A 22,882-nucleotide genomic window follows, 5' to 3' on the forward strand; every position below is an offset into this window, starting at 1 on the left:
TTCTATTTCCCATTCCCAATTCGACACGTTTGTCCATAGCCTCCTCTACTGTTGCAATGAGGCCACACTCAGGTTGGAGGAGCAACAACTTATATTCTATCTGGGTAGCTTCCAACCTGATGGCATGAACATCGATTTCTCAGACTTCTGGTAGTTGCCACCCCCTTCACCATTCCCATTCACATTTCCCTCTCTCTCCTTATCTCCTTACCTGCCCATCGCCTCCCTCTGGTGCTCCTCCCCCTCCCTCCTACCCTTCTCCAACCCTTTATCTCTTTCACCAATCAACTTCCCAGCTCTTTTCTTAACCCTTCCCCCTCCTCCGGTTTCACCTATCACCTACCACCTTGCACTTCTTCCTCCTCTTCCCCCACCTTCTTGCCCTAACTTCTCGTCTATTTTTCCAGTCCTGATGAGGGGCCTCCGCCCGAAACATCGACTGTTCACTCTTTCCCATTGATACTGCCTGGCCTGCTGAATTCCTCCAGCATTTCGTGTGTTGCTTGGACTTCCAGCATCTGCAGATCTTCTGGTCAACATGGCAACTGTCTATTTCCCACTATAAATGTTGCCTGTCCTGCTGAGTTGCCCCAGCATTTGTGTGTTGCTCCCGATTCCAGCATCTGCAGTCTCCTGTGTTTGCCAGTGAACTTTCCCAAGTGTCTCCTCACATATGTTAACAACCCCCAAAGCAGGTATCTCTCCTTGCTGTTTGTGGATCTTGTTGTGGAATCACATTCGCTGATGCTTTCTGTACAACTGTGGCTATTTTTCAAAAGTACCTAATGAATTATGAAGCACTTTGGGGCATCTTTTCACATTTTATTTAACAACTGTATACAAATAAGCGGTTGGGCAGAATTGGAACACTTTCAAGATTTTAAACTTTGTTTTTGGGCAGAATGAGGCTTCTTTGGAGATAATTTAGTGTGGGGGGGGGGTTCCCAACCTTCTATGTTTCATGGACCCTTACCTTTAACCAAGGGGTCCTTGGACCCCAGATTGGAAATGCTCATTTGGAGGAGATTCACAAGGTGTTGACTAGAGAGAGGGACTTAAGTTATGCTATAAAATGAGAGAACATTATATTTCTCATTAGGACAAGAAAGGATAAGGGATGCGAAAGATATCATAATTATAAGCGGTTTTATCTGAGTAAATTTAAGTGGGAAACTGTTTCCACCAGCCATTGGTTGAGCTGATAGTTAGAGAGGATCAATATAACATCACCAGAATAACAGAATTATCTTCTGATAACGTAATGAATTTTCAGGGGAGGGAGATGTCCTAAAGGAGTGGGGCAACCAAAATACTTATTGGCATATAAAGTGGAAGGAGATAAGCAATAGAAAGAAAGGGAGGGGTGCTGATAAACATTCTTCGGAGAGATAGCACTGGTACAATGTGAACGAATGGGAAGAGGGTTAGGTTTATGTGGGATCATGGGCATTAGGAGTAAATGTAAACTGTTTGATCTATTTCATATAATGGGAGTGAATATGAAGCAATCTATGGAATTAATGTGAATGAAATTTTAGCTTCAGTAGATTCTATAAATGTGAATACATGGGAATTCTGATCCTTTGTGATTCTGTATAATGGAAGTGAGGGATTTGGAAACTGTACTTTCCTGGGCTTGCATGTACAGTACGTTTGATCTTGGGTTTTGGGTGAACTGCTTTGCTGTAGAATCACAGGCTGGATTATAATTTGCCATTTTAATTTGCAGAGCCATGTTCAGCAGATATCCAGTGTCAGTGCCAGGATCTGACTCAGGGACACCCCTGCCGGAAGGAACTGTGCACCCTGAGGACTTCAGGGGAGGTGTATCAGATTCGCTTCTCAGCTGAGAACCGACTCACTTCAAATTTGTGTTTCATTCATCACATCTTCAATTCGTCCTTTAGCATCGTCAGGCAATTGCCGGAGAGCTGTGTGCAGAATGGCGAGTTGGTATGGCCCCCAGGGCCTCGGGCACTGATCAGCTTTTGCCATGGTCATCTAGTGAGTGCCAACTGTGCTTGTAATGTAAAACCTATGTTACTTTAGGTTGAATATGTTTCCTTTGGCTGGAGAATTCAGGATGAGGGATTGGCCACTTAAGACCAAAAAAGGAAAGTTTTTTATTAAGAAGATCATGGATCTTTGTTATTCTCGACTTCAAGTTACTATGGGTCTCACTGTATTTAAGGATGACATTGATAGATTGTTGGACACAAAGAAAATTAAGGGGAATGAGGATCAGATATCAAAATGGATGAGGTGAGGGCCAACACCGATCTTATTTTTCTTAGATTATGAGAACACTCAGTCCTCTTTTATTGTCATTTAGAAATGCATACATGCATTAAGAAATGATACAGTGTTTCTCTGGAGTGAGATAGTGTGGTAGGGTATGGATTGCATGGTAGAGTAGGTTTGAGGGGTTGTATTGAGTGCCTCCACTACATTTCCTTATGAGACGTTGAACTGAGGACCCATTTGGCCTCTGGTGGACATAACATGTCTTTTGGAGCAAATTGGAGGAACTTAGAAGGTTGAGCAGCACCCTCAGGAGGAAAGGGGTTGTCAACATTCCAACAACGATCCCCTTTCTCCTGCAGATGTCGCTCGACCCTCTGCGTCCCTCCAGCAGGTTGCCTGTTGCTCCACATTCCAGCGTTTGCAGTCTCTTGCATCTCCAAAGGTCTTTGAGAGACTACGAGAAGAGTTGGGGAATTCTCCCAGGTGTAAGGGTCGATAGTTATCCCTAAATCTCATTTCAACAGAACTTGGAATCTGCAGTCCTGGGATGTAATACTTGTATACACTGTAAGAGTTACATCTGTAACAATGTTCTGGAAGTTCTTAAGTACTTGATCCATGTAAGTTAACTTTAAATCAACTTTAATTTAATTTCCTCTTCATTCTCCAACACCTCTTCCTATAGCATGCAATGATATTTACAAAGGAAAAGAAGATTTACATCTGCCCAAGAGATCTGAAACTCTTTACTGACGGAGAGGAGATTGTTCCTCATGTAGCTTTCCATTATCCACTCTCAGAAGATGCCTGGAGTCCTGCCAGTGACAGTAAGAATTAAAACATTTGATATCTGATCAGTTCCAGCTCCGGGAGACGGTTGTAACTTTGAGCTGTGCTCCTGAGATTCCAGATTCATTTTAACAAAACAATTTTAAAATAGTCTGTAAATCAACATTCACAGCATTTGCCAACTTTGCAACCATTTCACCACTACTCCTTTAATCTTTCAGATTCTTTTCAGTGAGTAAAATGATTTACAACATTATGAAATGCCTTTTGCAAGTTCAAATATTCAACTTCATTAACATGTCACGTACCCCGTGACGGGAATAAAGAACCAGCAGAAATGGAAAACACTTTGGAGTCCAGTATTGCTATTAACTAATAATATTTATTAGTAATTACGCAATACAGTAATATAAATTCAGATAAATGAAACAGGTTAGCAATGATTATATATAAGTAAGTGTGGAAATATATATGAAAACCAAGCTTCTTCAAGTCTAGGGGTAAATAGATAGTCTTACGATAATGAGTAAAGTTCAGTTCAGTTCGTGGTATTGAGTTGAGTAGTGATGGAGAGAGAGAGAGGGAGAGATTTGAGTCTTCAGGTGAGCTGACGCCATCGACCTTCCCGTTGTCCTCCAAAATCCTTTAAAAGTCACCGACTGTGACCCACAACAAAGAGGACCGTTTTTCTGTGGTGGTATTATCAACCCAGGCAAGGGTTGGATACACGAATAACTCCCCACAGGTCACTTCCTTTTCACACTGCAAGAGCCACTGATTGATCCACCCGATCGATCCTCCAAAAGACCTACTTTTTCCGTGGGCACAACAAAGCTCATTCAGTGTCCAAAATCATGTGTGAGGTCTATCATCTGACCTTCTATTTATCTCACCGTACTGAGTACCAATCGTCACTCAAACAGTTCCTCCCTCCTCTCTCTGTAAGAATACAGAAACTGAAACCAGTGTCCTCGTAAAAAGTAAACACGCTGCAGAGAAACCATAACATCGATTGTCCATCAAATAATGCCGCCCTCGGTCACCATGGCAACCCACAAGCTGCTTGGTGCTCTCTCTTTCCAACTCAGCAGAAATCCAAAAGTTAGTCTCAGTTCTTCCTCGTGCCTTAAAGTGACAGTCCACAGAAAATATGAACCTTAGGGGTTCATAACACCATCTCAAAGCAGTCTTCGTCTCCCTCTCTTTTCAAAAGCACAGTTCATAGGGGTAATTCAGGACCCCGTCACAAACACCATAAACTATTATTTCATCATGTTAATCAAGTTTGAGTTGGAACAACTTTCCACAAATGCACTACTGATTTGCATATTTCTAACATTTGTAGGGTTGTATTTTAGTGTTTAACAAATCTTAGCTGATTCAATTTATTACCCTATCTTTCCTAAATTTCCACTTGTAAACCATTACTTTGTTTTTAAACGTAGTACCAAAGTTGAACGAAATCTTTCAGTTTAATTATTTAAAGTTATGAGAAGTGGGGAAAAGACAATGGGGGGGGGGCCGTGGAACTGTCAGCTCTGGTTGAAATGAGCTCTGGATGGCACTTCAGTGCTGTGACAATGATTAATTTGGAAAATTATTCGTGAGATGCTGCCCTACAGTCAATTTAGAGGTGCAGGAACACAGGGATTTAAACCATACATTACAAAGATTAATTCCATTTCTGCTTTGATATAAAGACTCAAAGCGGGAAACAGATTATGGAAACTCTGTTCAACTCCTAGAAATAGCATTATCTTGATTCATCTCAAACGCTTGACATAATCTTCTTGCTTAACACTTTATTGTATCTTCTCAGTTTACTGTCTGCAGGCATGGGATGGAGTTTCCGAAATGCAGTTTCACAGAATGCATTTGCGAAGTTTGTATCATTAATAATTTATTAACTTCAGAATTGTTGTGATATTTATTAAAACATATTAAATAACAAAAAAAAGAGATTCTAGACATTCTAAATTGATCACCTGATAAAAGGGGTAAAGTAGTTTAATTGGCCTCAAAAGCACAGTTGCACAAAGTCTGTAGTCTCTTACTCAGACATTTAGTCTTCTGTTGTAATAATGAGACCCATTTCATCTATTTCTTTGCCGTTCTAACATGTAGTTTCTGTCTCTCTGTTGTCAGTATGCTGCAGACTGCGGTTCAGCTAAAATAATCAATGGCAGCATTTGTGCTTTAGTCAATTGTTTTGAATGCTTATCAAAATTTTACCTTCTTCTTCAGCCCTCTGCCTCTTCCACTTATCACTTCCCAGCTTCTTACTTCATCCTCCCTTCCGCCTCACCTGGTCTCACTGATCACCTGCCAGCTCGTACTCCTTCCCTTCCCCACCTTCTTATTCCTCTTATGCCCCGTCTTTCCCAGTCCTGATGAAGAAGCTACGCCCAAAGCATCAATCGTTTCTGTTCAACTGTTCAAACGCCAACATTTGTATGTTTCGCTTAAGATCTCCAGCATCTAGAGAATCTCTTGTGTTTATCGGTAGCTTGGTTGTGTTTTGGTTTAAGTCCAGACTGAGTCGAGAGATACAGTTTTGAATACTGAGTATGTTGTAGAACAGTTCAAGTATCTTGTTCAACAAGGCTGCATTATCTGCACTGCAGATCTGTCGTCCTCTCCCTGTTTAGGCTTGCTGTCAAGGATGAAGGTACGTCACTGAACAGCTGCACCAGGACTTGGACAGTCTGGTTCTTCAGATGTGTTTCCCAGGCAGACACTAGGGATACCAGAGCTTTCTGGGTAACTACTGATGTTCTGACACAAGAGCAGAGCCAAACCCAGGATTTAGTTGATGGCTGCTCTTAAACTCCCAATCCTGTTCTTTACTCAATGAGGCTGGGGAGGGGAGAGAGTGGTGGTGGGGGGGGCATGTTGGTTGCCTGCACTTGTTTCATAGGGACACCCCTGTCCCAACAAGCAGAAAGCAGCTAATAAGATGATTGGAAGAATAAGGATTTCCCCTGAGGTGGGCCTGGGCTATCTTTATCCCTTAACCAATGTTGCTACAACAAAGGTTAATCTCACTGTCTATGAGTTAGCAGGCACATTTCCTACAACCGTGCATGTAGCTCAAACGTATTTTACTGGCTGTAAAGTCTTTGCAATCCCAAACGTATTTTCTTCTTTAAATGGAGAAATTTATTGAGTGAGTACTCAGAGAAAAGCTGATATCGGGTATCTACCATTTCCCTGAAGACTGTCACTTTTCTCTGGAGTACAACACCAGTCTGCGTCTAGGACTCACCCGGAGGTTCACTGGTGGGCTTTATGAGCATGGGGAGCACCACAAAGGTGAATGAAATGCATGGTCTCTACAGAGTTAAACATGATACGTTTAAGATGATAAATCAAACCAATAAGAAATTATTTTCTCCTTGGAAATCCAGAGCAAAGAGGATTTAATCTTAAAATCAGCACTAGATATTTTCGCAGGATATTCAGAAGGTAAATGCAGCAGGACTCCGGAACTCAGTCTCCCAAAAGTTAAGGGCGTTGTACCTTCAATATTGAGGATAGTGAGGTTGTTGAGGGGAATGGATCAGAGGCAGGTAAGTGGAGTTGATCTGCAGCCTACCTCAATCCTCTTATGTCAGAAGACCTTCTCTTTCTTTGTTTCCATTGTCAGTTTGCCATTTCCACTCCCAATTACGTAGCTATACCTATGAAGTAATCAATGAGTCCATCTGCCCTGAACCTTCTCTCTTCTTCCTCCCCCCCCATCATGTAGAAGATACAAAAGTGTGAAAGTATGTGCCATCAACTCAAGGACAGCTTCTATCCCACAGTTATGACTTGAATCATTCTCAAGAGATATTGAGTATTCTTTATTCCGAGTGCTCTCAGTTATCGTCTTACCTCAATGCACCATTGTAGTGAAATGATCTGTATGGGCAGCATGCAAGGGAAGCTTCTCGCCGTGCTTTGGTAAACATGACAATAATGAACCAACTTACCAATTTACATCCCAGGACAAACTAAGCATTCCTTTATTACAAGACGGTCAGTGCAGGAGACAAAACACCTGGAGCTCCTGGTTGTGGTGGGGCACGATGTGTACAACTTCCACAAGCAAGACACAGAGCGCTACGTCCTCACCAACTTGAATATCGTGAGTATCTTTGCCCTTCCTTCGAAACAAAAACAACTGCCCAAGGCTTTGGCAACAAATCCATTATTGTGCCACCACCAGGGTATTAGAAGGCAAACTAGAGTATGTGTTCATTAGCCGACCTGTCTACAGCAAAGCCTCTGGCAGAAAGAGAACTCTGTTATATCTCCACGGCAACCACTGTCCAATTCCTGTCATGCAATTCCCTTTCCTACTAGAGTGGTCATAGAGTTGTACGGCAAGTAAAAGGCCATTCAACCCACTATGTCTATGCTAGCCATCACACCTATCTATACTAATCCCATTTGCCTGCATTAATTCTATATCCCTCTCTACCCTGCTCATTTAACTACCTTCAAAATATGTCTTAAATGTTATTATTATTCAAGATGCATCTTAAATGTTAATGTTATTGTCCCTGCCTCCACCACCTTCTCTGGCAGCTCATTCCAGAATCAATTACTCTTTGTGTGAAAAGGTTACCTCTCATGTGCCCTCTAAACCTACCCACCTCTAACATAGAACATAGAAATTTACAGCACATTACAGGCCCTTTGGCCCACAATGTCGTGCCGACCATGTAACCTACTCTAGAAACAGCCTAGAATTTCCCTAGCACGTAGCCCTCTATTTTTCTAAGCTCCATGTATCTATCTAAGAGTCTCTTAAAAGACCCTATTGTATCCGCTTCCACCACCACTGCTGGCAGTGCATTCCACACACCCACCACTCTCTGTGTGAAAAATTTACCCCCGACATCCCCTCGGTAACTATTTCCAACCACCTTAAAACTGTGGCCCTCATGTTAGCCATTTCAGCCCTGGGAAAAAGCCTCTGGCTATCCACACGATCAAAGCACCTCATCACCTTATACACCTCTATCAGGTCACCTCTCATCCTCCATCGCTCCAAGGAGAAAAGGCCAAGTGCACTCTACCTATTCTTGTAAGGTACGCCCTCCAATCCAGGCAACATCCTTGTAAATCTCCTCTGCACTCTCTGTAACCTTAAGCTCATATCCACCTCTACCATGGGAAACAGACATAGATCTACCCCATCCGAGCCAGTGACTCATGACAGAACCCTTGTGTCTTTTTGTTTTCCACAGGCTGCTGAACTGTTGAGAGATGCTTCCCTAGGTGCTCAACTGCGAGTCCACCTCACAAAGATAGTCATTCTGAAAGAACCTGAGGTACGAGCATCAGTCTGCGGAGATTCCACATATTTATATTGTGTACTTAAGCCAATGAAAGTGTCCCAAAACTAATCATAAGGGTGAAATTAAACAAAAGTCAACATGTACGTTTCCATGGGAAGTCGGTGCCAGTGATGTCCCAAACTTTGGAGCAAGAGTTCCAGGGTTCAAACCTGGCCAGCTCCTTGCACCCGCGCTAGGGCGAGCGTCGAGCGTCGAGCTGGCAACTCGGCCTCGTCAAACAGACAAACCCTAAAGGCACGGCAAGGTTGCCAAGCAAGGCGCAGGAAGGAACTTTACATGAGATATAAGTCATATGGGATCGTACGCTGAAGTGCAGAGGGGTCTTGGGGTGCAAGTTTGTGGCTCACTGAAATGGTGACACAGATGGACTGGGCAGTGAAGGAGGCATTTAACATGCTTGCATTCGTCGGCAGTGGTATTCAGTGTCAGTGTTGGGACATCATGTTGCAGTAGTACAAGACGTTGGTTAGGCCACACCTGGGATAGATTAGATTATGAGGACACACAGTCCTCTTTTATTGTCATTTAGTGATGCATGCATTAAGAAATGATACAATATTCCTCCGGTGTGATATCACAGAAACACAGGACAGACCAAGACTGAAAAACTAACAAAAACCACATAATTATAACATATAGTTACAACAGTGCAACAATACCATAACTTGATGAAGAACAGGCCATGGCACAGCAAAAAAGTTCAAAGTCTCTCAAAAGTCCCACATCTCACGCAGACGGGAGAAGGAAGAAAACTCTCCCTGCCATGCCTGACCACAGTCCGACTCTGAGTCATCCGAAAACTTTGAGCTCCGATCAGCCCTCTGACACCGAGTACCGAGCACCATCTCTGCCGAATGCTTGGACCCCAGCCTCGGTTGCCAGCAGCAGGCAAAGCCGGGGATTTTGGGGCCTTCCCTCCAGAGATTCTCGATCGCACAGTAGCAGCGGCAGCGAACCAGGCATTTCAGAAATTTCTCCAGGTGTTCCTCTGTGCTTCTCATGTCCGTCTCCATCAAATCAGAATTGTCCACGGCCCCTATTTAACAGATACGATATCATTTCACCGGAGAGCTGCGCGCGCTGCGTTGCGCCACCATCTTCTCCTCCCGCCTATTATAATGTGAAGTTGTAGTAACCACCCTAGGGAAAGGATACGGTAGCACGAGAAGGAGTGCAGGAGAAATTCAGCAGCATGTGGCCAGGAATGGAGCGCTTGAGTTACAAGGAGAGGTTCGTTAGCCTGGGATTGTTCCCACTACAGCACGGGAGGCTGAGTGGTGACCTGATGGAAATCTACAAAATTATTTGGGTGTGGGGAGTCGAAAAGGTGAGGACATAGATTTGAGGTGAAAGGGAGATGTGAGGAGCAGGTTTTTCACACGGAGGATATGGAACAGTTTGCCAGAGGAGGTAGTGAAGGGAGGTTCCATCTCAGCATTAAAAAGCATTTGGACAGGGACATGGATAGTAAGGGAGTGGAGGGAAGTTGACCCAATGCAGGAAAATAGGATTGGCATAGGTGGACATCTTGGCTGGCGAGGATGCGTTGGGCTGAGGGCCTGAATCCATGCTGTATAGCTCTGCGGCTCCTGGAAAAGTAGAAGCAGGAGTTAGCCTTCCATGCTTGAAGCGACACCATCATTCAATATGATCACGGCTGATCATCTGTCTCAATGACGTTATATGGTAGAGTACAGAAGTAGACCCTCAGCCCAGTCTGTCCCTGCCCACCACTAACCTCCATTTACACTGACCCGATGTTAATCCTCCTTCTGTAATCTGACATTCTCATAAATTCCTTCACTCATCTACATACAGAAGTGACTAATGGCGGCAAGTTAATCTCCCAACCTGCACATCTTTGCGATGTGAGACGATACCAAAGCACTTAGAGCAACCACACCCGGTTGCAGCACCTAAGTTTGGGATTCAACCTGGTCCTCTGGCACTGTGGAGCGATGGGTGTACTAGCTGAGCCACTGCGTCTCCCTTATTCCTACTCTCTGCCCATAACCTAAGGCCTTTAGTGCCTAGAAATACACTCAGTGTCACTTTATGAGGTACACCTTGCTCATTAATGCAAATATCTAGTCAGCCAGTCATGTGGCAGCATCTCAATATGTAAAAGCATGCAGGCATGGTCAAGGGGTTCAGTTGTTGTTCAGACCAAACATCAAAATGGGGAAGAAATGTGATAGACGTGACTTTGACTGTGGAATGATTGTTGGTGCTAGGCAGGGTGGATTGAGTATCTCAATTTCCTGGGATTTTCAGGTACAACAATCTGTAGACTTTAAAGAGATGGCACGAGAGAGAAAAAGCATGCAGTGAGCAGCAGTTCTGTGGGCGAAAATGACTTGTTAATGAGAGAGGTCAGAGGAGAATGGCCAGGCAGGTTCAAACTGACAGGAAGGCGACAGTAACTCAAGTAACCATGCATTACAACAGTGATGTGCAGAAGAGCATCTCTGAATGCACAGCACGTCGAACCTTGAATTGAATGGACTACAGAAGCAGAAGACCACGAACAGACATAAATACATTCAGCGGCCACTTCATTGGATACTTCCTGTACCTAATAAAATAGCCACTGAGCGTATATCGATCTCCCTTTGATCACTCTTTGAAAAACCCGGTTAAAGAGGTAGATTGGTTTATGTACCAAGGTGCTCAAAACTTGTCTTGCATACTCTTTGTACAGATCAATTCATCACGACAGTACATTGAGGTAGTGCAAGGTAAAACAATAACAGAGTGCAGAATGAAGCGCAGGTAGACAGTGGTGAGGTAGATTTTAAGGATCAAGAAAGAGAAGTGAAGGGAGGAATTCCAGTGTGAAGCATCGTCACCTGGTTGGGGTGTGAAATCTGTGTAAGTGTGGAATAGTGTGGAGATTTTGGAAGGTGGTGAAAGTGAAGGAGAGAGCAAATCTCACAATGAAGAGATGGGAAAATTGAAACCTGCTCAAGCGAAGACTGTTCTTCATTCCTCTTGTGATGCTTTATCCTATGGCGTAGGATACCTGACAAAGTGGACCAATTAAATACCTTTGATGTATCTTTCCCAGCATAAGGACCTGGGATTTGTGATCTGCTCCTTCTCAATTTCTTCGGTTAAAGAATCTGCCTGTTTCAGATATGTTAATTCAGATCCTTAGGTCCAAATCACATCATGATCTGTCAGAAAACTTCTCAGGAAAAACTAAGAAATACAGCAGCAGTCAAGAATGAAAAAAAAACAACCATGTATTCTTCTTAAGCAGCCTCCAGACTCATCAAATTTATTCACTTGTTAAATACATTCACCTGTCAAATACATGATCGGAGTTTTGTAATTGTTCCTCTTCCAGTCTAATCTCTGAGCTCCCTGATATGACATATAAAATAATAATCAGTGAGGTGCAAAATCCCAGACATCTTTACTGTCCATGTAATCTTTTCCCACAGGCGGAACTTCAGATCACAAAAAACCTCACTTCGTCTCTCATTAGCCTATGCAAGTGGAGTCGAACAATTAACCCAGGCAACGACTCTGATCCACTCCATGCTGATCTGGTTCTCTACGTTACCAGGTACTGAACAAATCTCTCATTTTATTACTTATTTTCTGTCTCTGGGGCTGCGGGCTTTCGGACACTAGGTTAGTTTAAGGTAGTTTCATTTCTTGTGGCTATTGGGATTTGATATTAACTTGCCAAACAAAGACTGCACAGTTAACTGCTTCAAGGTGGGGATGGCAATTGTTCCATTTCCCTACCAGAAAGAGTCAACCTGCTTCCATTTTCAGAGGAGCATAGATACTGAAGCAACTGCCTAATTAAAGTTCAGACCCCTTTCTTCTATTGAAATCGGTCAATTTTGATATTCATAAGACACCATTTTCTGTTTTCAGGCACACTTGAAGACTGTGTTACAGCTTGAGTGCCATAACAGTAGTAGATTTCTGCAGGAGGGAGGGAGTTGGGCTGAGGTGGGATTGTGTTTGAATAGGGTCGCACTGAGCACAGAATGGGTTATGGTTAAATTAGTAATGAAATTGTGACTGCCTGGTGTAAGAGTAGGATGGTTAAATTGATGCTGTGTTCTGGTTCTGGTTGGAAGAGTAATCTGGGTTGTGATAGGACTGGTTTAGTAATTTGTTTGGGGTTGGTGTTTGAACATAGAACATTACAGCACAGTACAGGCCCTTCAGCCCACAATGTCGTGCTGACCATTTAAACTACTCTAAGATAGATCGAACCCTTCCCTCCTATATAGCTGCCCATTTTTTCCATCATCCATATGCCTATTTAAGAATTTCTTAAATTTTCCTAATGTACCTGGCTCTACCACCAAACCACGACATCACATGCCACGACATACCACTCTGTGTTGTGACGCCAAACCAAGCAATCAGATGATTGATGCTAATTGGAGAGATAAGAGAGACAATGGAGAAACATTCAAAATGCTAATAAGAGAGGAGAGAGGGATTAAAGGAAAAGAAACACAATTCAGAATGTTGACAGACCGGTTACTTTGAACCTGAACTGTTTGAAGTTTGATGGACAGGTGATACCCCAGCAGGGGGATAAAGAGCAGGTTTGCTAAGGCACACGACACACCACGAGATCACGAGATAACAAGACCCTGGAAAGAGAGGTGTGCCCCCACAAGTTGGTGAGAGTTTGGAGGTCCGGTTCACGGGAACCGACCATAGGCTCACGGGGCGTAAAGGTACGATCAGTGGCAACCTGGTGTGTGTGTCCGCCCTTGCCTGGGTGCTGGGTTCACCATGGAAGAACGATCGTATCCGAAACGGAGGGGTCACAGTCGGTGACCACAGTGGGTTAGAAGACATAAAAGGGTCTGCCTGAAAGCCAACTGCGAAGACATCAAAGGTCTGCCTGAATCAAATTGCATCCCCCTCCCTCTCTCTCTCTCCAATGGCACAACAGCGATTACTGCGAACTGTACTAAGCTGAACTGAACTCTGTGTCACTTAAGACTGATCATTTTACCCCTAGACTGCGATAGAGCTTGGTTGATCCCTATTACCCTAGTTCTGTGTACATGTGTGTATTATCATTGCTAACCTGTTGCATTTATATCCTTATGATTAGAGCACTGTATTATTTGTTTCTTTAATAAAACTTTATTAGTTCCTAGTAATCCAGACTCCAACGAGTGGTCCATTTCTGCTGGTTTGGCAACCCAGTTATGGGGTACGTAACAGTGTTAAAAAAAAACTTTCCTCTAACATCCACCCTAAAAAAAACCTTAGAAAGTTTCTGTTTGGTTTTGAACCAAGGAACTTGCGCATGTGGGATAAACGTGATAACCACAAAACTACAGAAACACTGCTTTTCCGTTGTGGTTGGAACTGCAAATTGGCATCTGGATTTAGGCAACACACACAAAATGCGGGAAGAACTCAGCAGGCCAGTTGATGTTTCGGCCAAGGCCCTTCTTCGGGACTGGAAAAATAGATGGGAAATCGGAGGGTCTGGTTTCCAGCATCGGCAGATTTTCTCTTGTTAGTTATCTGGATTTGGGTTCTTGTTGAAGTGCAGATGGGTTCGGTTTGAGTTACAGTTGTTAGGATTGGGTTTGCGTTTGCTTGGGGTTCCAGTCGAGTTTGGGATTGTGATTGGGTTTGAGGTGATATTTTGTTTTAAATTTCATTGATCACTCTGACGCTGGCATGTTGCTTTTTGTTTCAAGGTTTGATTTGGAATCTGACGATGGGAACAAGATGGTCCGAGGCGTGACGCAGCTGGGTGGGTTGTGCAGCCGCTTATGGAGCTGTGTGATTACCGAGGACACAGGATTCAATCTCGGCATCACCATTGCTCACGAGATAGGCCACAGGTGGGTGAGGGGAACAATATTCATGCAACAGAACCGTACTTTAGAGGTGGAGTGAATCTACAATGGAGTGAGGAGAAGGAGATTCGATGAGAGGTGGTGAAACTGTGGAACACTATAGAGAGAAATTGAGACAACAAAAAGGGTGCTTCGTTGCATGGTGGGACATTAGTTACCATAGTATTGAAGATGGAGGGGAAGTGGGGAGATAAAGATAAAGAGAAAAAAGTGATAGACCGGCTTTGAGGATGATAGAACCATGTATAGTTTGAGATGGTGTGACCCACATTCAACGTGGAGAGAGAATTCTAAGGACCCAGTAGATACTGAGAGACTGTCATATCCCATGAATGCTCTCTCCCCACAGAGCCCCACTTTCACTCAGGAGCTGCTAGTGGGAATGTCATAGGACAATCAGCTGTCAATATTCTGACAGAATCCCCCAATTCTTAAACATTAAGGGCAATTCCTTGCCCAGTGGACGCTGGTGAGCAGTTCCAGCAATTTCTAACAGTGAGACGGTATCTGTAGTCAGTATCGCGTGGAACCAAATTCTCTTTCCTTTAACTTTGGTAGCTTTGGCATCAACCATGACGGGCACAAAAATGACTGTGTTGGCAACTTGCATATCATGGCAGCAGAGGGCGGCTACAACAGTGTCGACCTGACTTGGTCCAAGTGCAGCCGAGACCAGTTCGTGAAGTTCTTCAGGTAAAGTTTCCTTCAGTCCGTATCCCAATCCCAATCCCCATTAACTTCAGTTTTACACGATCCAAATGATCCCAGTGGAAGGCAAACTGCTCATGGGTGGCACTGTCGCATATTTAAACAAACAGCACCGTTAGAGAGTGCAACTGCATTCTGGGTGGGGCAGCTTTGAGGGACTTTTGTAAATGGGTGCATTACTACAGGGGAACGCTGCATCTTTGGGACAGTGGCATTAACAAAGTGCAATGTCATACATAATCAGAAGGAATTGTTAATGCCCCATCAGCTTACTCTCAGTCATCTATAAAATGATAAAAATTATCATCTGTAGTATTCAATGCGTCTTACAAATGAATACATAATTAATACCAAAAGTAAGCTGATGGGGTGTTTACCGGATTTGATTTGGCCTGATCTGTATATTAGTCACTTTCTTTGTGCCATATATTCTTTAATATATTTGTCCACGATATATTGACCTCAACACTAATAGCTGGAAAGGGGCCCATCTTTCCACAAAGTTTTGTCTGAAAAAATGCTCTCCAATTTCCTTCAAACAGAATAGCTCCAATTCTTGTTTTAGATTCCCTCACCAGAGGAAATAAGTTTCTTTAGTCAACTATACAAAATTAAATCAGAACACCCATTATCCTTAAAGTAAGTGAATGCCTCCTGTCCTCAGTTAATGCTCCAAGCTCCAATATTACCTGCTACAGTCTCACCAAAGCTAATATATTCTTCCTAGAATGCGATGCCCAGAAGAGGATAGAACACTCTTGCTTGTATGGGATTATAGAAACTAATTAACACAGAAGTCAATCACTCAGCACATGGTGTTTGTACCATTTGATAAATAGGGTACCCAACTTAATCCCACCTCCCAGCACTAGATATATAACCTTGCTGATCAGAGAAGTACATTCAAGTAATTTTTCAATATGAAGCTTTGCACCTCAACTTTCCCTTCAGGCTGTGAGTTTCTCATCCCCAACACAGGCTGCGTGAACATTTCTTTCCTGATCTCCCTTCTTCCATTCACTGTAAGTCAACACTACTCAATTTTTTAATTCAGAAAACAGATTCTTCCTATTTATTTGGCCCCCTCAAAGGTTTGTACAATTTAATTAAAAATTTCTGTAAACTGTTGCGTTACAAAAAAATACAACCATATCCTATCCAATTTTTCCTTTATAGGTAACTTTTTCATACTCATAATTTTCCTATGCACCCTTTCTAATACAATCATATATTTCCTGCAACGTGTCGAGCAAGACTGTAGGGTCAAGCCACAATCCTGGCAGTAATTTTAGAATCTATTCCTCGGCCTGTAGGGAGAAGCATCCAGTCTGCCATCTTAACACCTAATTGACCGTTGCTACCTTTAAGGAAATGTAGGCATTCACTCCTAGCTTCATCTTTATCCTCTACACCTCCAAGGGTCCTCCAGGTTATTCTCTATCCCCTTGCCTTACTCAATTGTCAAGTACTTGTATTCGGTTCTTCACTTCATTCTCCTTTGGACAGTCTATTGATTACTGTCTGTCCTCGGCACACCACCCCTTCAATTCTACCCGCAAAGCCTCTGCTGAAGATACAAAATCATCTCTTCTCATGCTCTAAGTATCTCATTAACCAACAATGCCACCACTCACAAAGCCCCTTGTTCTCTCACCCCAAAACTCTATAACCAGGAATGTTGAGTTACTGTCTTCAAGACAATTTTCAATCATCTTTCACTTTGACTGTGCGTTGCCTCATCTGCTTTCGTCACTGTGTGCACAAGCCGGTAGACCAGACTCATTTTTTGTCTATTTTCTAACCTTTGTTCCCTCTGCCTAACAAACTGTTCCATCCCTCCCCCTCCTGCCTTCTCCTATCATTTCGGATCTCCCCCTCCCCCTCCCACTTTCAAATCTCTTACCAGCTCTTCTTTCGGTTAGTCCTGACGAAGGGTCTCGGCCCGAAACGTCGACTGTACCTCTTCTTAGAGATGCTGCCTGGCCTGCTGAGTTCACCAGCAAATTATTTGTGTGTTGCTTGAAATTCCAGCATCTGCAGATTTCCTCGTGTTTGTGTTTTTAAACTGTTCCACTAATGTTCTGCCATCCATTTCCAGCCCTTCTCCTTCTAAAACCCATGCTCAGCTTCCTATTCCCTTACCGAGCTACCCGATATTCTTGCCCACAGCACCAGTACTGTTTCTCTCTCCTTTGATGTGGCCTGAATACCTTCAGCATTTACTGTACTTATTTCAGATTTCTGGCACTTGCAGAGCTTTTGTTCTTCAAGTGTCAGCGAGCACCTCTTCAACGCTCCCCATCAAACCCTTTCCCCACCTCCACACCTCACCAAAGAACGCAGGGAAAGTAAAACACAGGACTAACGTAGGACTTGTGATTGATAGTTGGTGTGGACTCAGTGGGTCAAAGGACCTGTTTCCATGTTGTGCTTCTCCATATCTGTATGAATCCACAGTGTCAACCTTAATGAGACTGACTGATCTCTTACTGATCTTTCAATCTGGGCACTGTGATCTGTTGTAGCCCTTCACCCTGCTTGCCCATGATCGGCTAACTGAGCAAAGGCTGGGGAGAGAATGGGATAGGCTTAGTAGCACACATAGAATATGTAATAGTGATGGCCCAGAAGGAAGTCCCCCCTCCACGAGGCATTCAAGCCATAACCAAGTTGTACTCCCAGTGCACTACACTGTCAGTTTAGCTGCAACTGTCGTGGTTTTACAAAGGACAAGGAGACGCCGAAGATTCTTCGAGAAATGTTTAAACTTTAATTTGCAAACCAAAGCTGAGACAGTCAGTGGGCTAGCCTCTGAATGCCTGCCTGCCTCTTTCACACAGCATTCTTTATAGCCCCCCTTCTGGGTTAACTGCATTAGCAAATCGCTGTAAGTTTTACTCTAGCTAATAAATCAATCACTCTATCTCTTTAATTGGCTACATCCTTCTTTTACAAGAGGTCAAAAGTATACAGGTTTCATTCTAGCTAATAAATCAATGGTTACATAATAAAATACCGTAGGAATCCCCTACACACTCAATAACAGACACTTAATGCATAGTAAAGGCATGGTCAACACCTGAATAAACACTTGATGCGCAATAAAAGCACACTTAAATAAATACTTAAAAAACAGAGTGTTACAATGTTTTCCAATACAACTCAGATGGATGCAATAGACTTGTTGGCACTCTTTTAAAGATATCTGTCCTCTAAATATCCGTGAACAATTCCTTCTTCTTTATCACATGACTATTTGTAGGAGCTTCCTGCACACAAACTAATTGCCAGATTTCTTAACGCAAACACGAGAAAATCTGCAGATGCTGGAATTTTGAGCAACACACACAAAAGTTGCTGGTGAACGCAGCAGGCCAGGCAGCACCTCTAGGAAGAGGTACAGTCGACGTTTCGGGCCGAGACCCTTCGTCAGGACTAACGAAGTCAGGATTAACGTTAGTCCTGATGAAGGGTCTCGGCCCGAAACGTCGACTGTACCTCTTCCTAGAGATGCTGCCTGGCCTGCTGCGTTCACCAGCAACTTTGATGTGTGTTGCCAGATTTCTTATTTCAAAATTCCAGGATTGAAGGGCTTGTCATATGAGGAGCGTTTGATGGCTCTGGCCTGTACTCACTCGAATTCAGAAGAATGAGGGAGATCTCATTGAATGTTGAAAGGCCTCAGTAGAGTGCATGCTTCCTGTGGTGGGGCAGCCTAAGACCAGAGGACACAGCCTCAGAATTGAGAGATGTCCGTTTAGAATGGAGATGAGGGGGAGTTTCTTCAGCCAGAGATTGGTGAATCTGTGGAATTTGTTGCCGTGTACAGCTGTGGAGGCCAGGTCATTGGGTATATTTAAGTCAGAGGTTGATAGATCCATGATTAGTCAGAGCATGAAGGGATATGGGGAGAAAGCAGGAGATTGGGGCTGAGAGGTAAATGGATCAGCCATGATGAAATGGTAGAGTAGACTTGATGGGACAAATGGGCCTAATTATGCTCCTGTATCTTATGGTCTTCAAATAATGACTATATATCAAAAAAGGCAGTGAAGTACTGTGGAATATTCTGACAATGTGGCAGACACTACAATAAAGGAGTGCAGCCTTCCAAAACTATTGATTGCTAAATGGACGCCCAATTATAATAATCGTTGGCTATGTTTATTTTGCCAGCACAAGACGAGGGACGTGTTTGGATAACCTTCCGGCAACAGAATCTGATCTCTCCAGCCAGAAGCCGGGACTGTACTACGGGGTGGATGACCAGTGCAAGATTGCCTTTGGAGGCAAGGCGTCCTCTTGCAGCTTCAGCAGACACGATATCGTAGGTGGTGCCTGAGATTAACTAGCATTCCTTGTCCAGGGGTTAAATCTTGGTTCACTTGCAGAATAGTGGGAGGGCAGCATGTCCTTGAAAGAATTATCCATATAATCCCACTTGCCCGATACTTTCCCCCTCCTCCATCTCATATTTGTTTAGTTAATGTTTAAAAATTACTCTTGAATCTAATACCATTGCGCCTTCAAGCAATATAGTTCAAATCACAATTTACTGCCAAGGAGAAATACTTAAGATGATCGATGAAAGAAGCAAGAGAGATAAGACATTTCCCTCCATAGATGCTGCCTGACATGCTGACTCTTCCAGTATTGTGTGTGTGTTGCTTAAGATTTCCAGCATCTACAGAATTTTGTGTCTCAGAATTATACTGGTGTGACTCCACTCCTTGTGTCAAATCCCACCTTCAAAACCCCCCCCATGACCCAGCCTAACTCACTGACTGTAGCAAATATATTACTACCCAAATTAAATCTGTTCTCACCCTGATCTTGCTTTCTCCATCTTGACCACACTCACTGCCCCATCCACTCCTGAGGCTGTTGCATGAAACTAATGGTTCGTGGTTAAAAATCCTAATGTTCATCGTGAAAGGAAATTTCCAGCTTGGCTTACACTTGGCTCCAGACTAATAGTGCGGCTCATTCTCAACCAGAGTCGGAAAAGCATGCCATTGGGCCCGAGTACTATGCTGTACTGTTCTATGTTCTAAGCCCAACAGAGGTGGGTCTTGCCAATGAAGCTCACATCTATTGCTGAATGAAAGAGTTGCTTTGACCCCAGCACTCCACCCCAGGCTAGTGCTCTAACCCTATGCCATGAACTTCACTCCAGTCCAGTTTGAGCTTGATAAATATAGTTAAACATTCTTACAACTGAATATAAATCCTGTTCCATTTTCAGATGAGTTAAACCATGTGTTATGTGTGTGTATATAAAATAGCTAGTGAAATGTGTATTGCCCTTTTTCAATATTAATAATACTGGGTGCTTTTGTGTCTGTGCAGGATGTATGCAATGTTCTATCATGTCACACAGATCCATCAGACTACAGCACGTGCAAACGCTTATTCATTCCCCTACTAGATGGAACGGAGTGTGGGCCCAACAAGGTACAGGAACCAACGTCCTAGTCGTGCATGTGAAAATATAGAGCATTGCATTGTAGCGTGGCAGCTAAAGATCGATGGTAGGATTTATGCCTTAAATTCAGAAGGTCATAGACTTAACTCAGATCTAGAGATTTGAGCCCATGGTTTATGAAGACCCAGTTAGTGAAATGTTGAAAGAGTACAGTGAGAGAGAGAGTCCTCGGTAAACACTGCATGCTTGTAGAGCCTGTATGAAGAATGGGAAGCTCAGATAGGTGGGTGAGTATGGGAGTACTGCCAGTGTACCAAAGGAGTGCTGTCTCGTTGAGGGTACTTTTTTTTTAGCTCAAGTTCACGTCCACCTTCAGACATAAAATGTCCACAGCATTATTTTGAAGAAGGAAAGTGACTCCCTGATTTTCTGGGCTATTTTTTAATCCTATAATCAGGACCACTAAAGTTGATGCAAAAAAAACACAGCCGGTCAGGCAGCATCTGCAGTGGTGGAAGGATTTGTCAATGTTCAGGTTGCGATGTGCATTTGGACCAGTGGAAGGGGCAGATAGCCTGTGAAAATAGAAGAGGTGGGTGTGGGGGGGGGGTGAGACAGAGGCTGGTAGTTGATAAGTGGATTGAGGAGGGTGGGTGTGAGGGTGGGGGGTTGAATCAGACGCTGGTAGGTGATGAGGATTGAGGAGGGGTTTGTGTGAGAGTGGGGGTTGAGACAGAGGCTGGTAGGTGATAAGAGGATTGAGGAAGGGTGGGTGTGAGGGTGGGGGTTTGAGACAGAGACTGGTAGGTGATGAGGATTGAGGAGGGGTGGGTGTGAGGGGTGGGGGTTGAGACAGAGGCTGGTAGGTGATAAGAGGATTGAGAAGGACAGAAGTAGCCAGGACGGGAAATATGAGAAGTGGGGTGGGTGAGCGATATGCAGAAGCAAGCACGGAGAAAAGATAGATGGATTTTCTTTCCCTGTCTGTTTCCACCTACCACCCACATGTCAGCCTCCCAGCTGCATTGCTATCCCACTTGACTCCTCCTGCTCATCATCCTTCGCCACTGTTCCCTCTAAGCTGCACAAGTGTGCTGCCTCACAGTAACTGAAATGTCCCCACGCACATAGCCTTTGTTGCCACGCAGCTGAAATTTACTTTTATATAATGTTTTATTGAAGTGCCACGCAGTTTTCTGGCCGTGTAAAACTTTCCCACTCAGAGCAATGGTCGGTCTATGCAGTTGTGAAAAAACATAGAAGAGAAACATTGTTGTTCACCCCTCCTCGGTCCACCTATCACTCACCAGCCCCTGTCTTAATCCTTCCCCACTCAACTCTCAGTCCTGAGGCAGGTTCTCGACCTGAAACGTCGACAATTACCTTCCTCCCACAGATGATGCTGAACCCACCTGAGTTCCTCCAGCAGTTTGGTTTTGCTCTTGAACAAAGCATCTGCAATCCCTTGTTTCTCCACTAAACTGCATGGCCTAGTCACTTACCTCATTACTGATTGTGGGCTCTTACTATGCACAACAAGCTGCCGGTATTCCCATGTGACCGTTGTACTTACACTCTAAAGGTGTGCCCTCTGGCTTGTTTGCAAGGTTTTATATCAAAGCAAATCCTATTTCTTTGCTGAACTAAGCAAATGAAGAATGATTCTGACTTGATGTCATTTCTCTCCAGTGGTGTTTAAGAAGGAGCTGCACATCTCTGGGGGAGCTGAAAATGACTGGGGCTGTCCATGGGGCCTGGTCAGCCTGGACTCCATTTAGCAGCTGCTCCAGGACCTGTGGGGGAGGGGTCAGTCAACGACACCGACATTGCAACAATCCAAGGTGGGTGGACAACCCTGGAAAGGGAAAGTAAGGAATGGGAGGAGGATATGTTATCCTTCAAACTTGTTCTCCTTCAGTTATGGCTAAATTGTATCTGAACTCCATTTGCCTGCTGTGTTTCCATAATTTTTAATAGCCTTATCAAATTAAAATCTACCAATTATGGCCTTCCATTGACCCCTGTCCTCAGGCTGGAGTTTTAGGGAGTAAATTCTAGATATTCAACGCTCCTTGTTTGAAGCATTGTCCTCTGTCGTTGCCCCCCACTCCCCCCCCCCATCCAATTGGCTTAGTTCCATATTTAAGGATATGCCTTGTTTTGAACTGTCTCACTGAGGGAAATCAACTTCTCTCTATCTTTGCCCTTTCAGTTCCATGAATCATCTTAAACATCCTGATGGATCATCCCTTAATCTCCAATACAGTGGATTCCAGTTAGTTGGGACACATTGGGGCCAAACCATTTTGGCCCATTTAAGTGACTGCCCCAATTAGCCAAAGTTTCATGGAAATAAAAAAGCCAATCACTTAACCAAGCAACAAATAATGTATTTAAATTAAATACAGAACAAATTAGAACATTACTAATACATCTACAGTACTATAAACCTGAACATTAGTTTCTGATAGTTATCGACACAGGAATTCATCCGGTGTACACTG

At 43.6% G+C, this 22,882-nt stretch overlaps 1 protein-coding gene across 2 annotated transcripts in view; it reads left to right on the forward strand.

The window, feature by feature from the left end:
• Positions 1-22,882, forward strand: part of adamts13 (ADAM metallopeptidase with thrombospondin type 1 motif, 13) — a 103,197-nt gene that overhangs the window by 8,674 nt on the left and 71,641 nt on the right. Inside the window, exons 3-12 of one of the 2 annotated variants that reach the window (XM_063073741.1) lie at positions 1,730-2,004; positions 2,930-3,071; positions 7,023-7,162; positions 8,271-8,354; positions 11,828-11,952; positions 14,084-14,230; positions 14,804-14,938; positions 19,130-19,280; positions 20,303-20,407; positions 22,068-22,219. In XM_063073741.1, coding sequence (XP_062929811.1) covers positions 1,730-2,004; positions 2,930-3,071; positions 7,023-7,162; positions 8,271-8,354; positions 11,828-11,952; positions 14,084-14,230; positions 14,804-14,938; positions 19,130-19,280; positions 20,303-20,407; positions 22,068-22,219 — 1,456 coding nt within the window. Of the gene's footprint in view, positions 1-1,729; positions 2,005-2,929; positions 3,072-7,022; positions 7,163-8,270; positions 8,355-11,827; positions 11,953-13,521; positions 13,585-14,083; positions 14,231-14,803; positions 14,939-19,129; positions 19,281-20,302; positions 20,408-22,067; positions 22,220-22,882 lie in introns of those variants that run through there. The other variant, XM_063073742.1, reaches the window with a different exon arrangement.

This window comes from Mobula hypostoma, chromosome 21 (genome assembly GCF_963921235.1).
Source record: "Mobula hypostoma chromosome 21, sMobHyp1.1, whole genome shotgun sequence".
NCBI classification, from domain to species: domain Eukaryota; kingdom Metazoa; phylum Chordata; class Chondrichthyes; order Myliobatiformes; family Myliobatidae; genus Mobula; species Mobula hypostoma.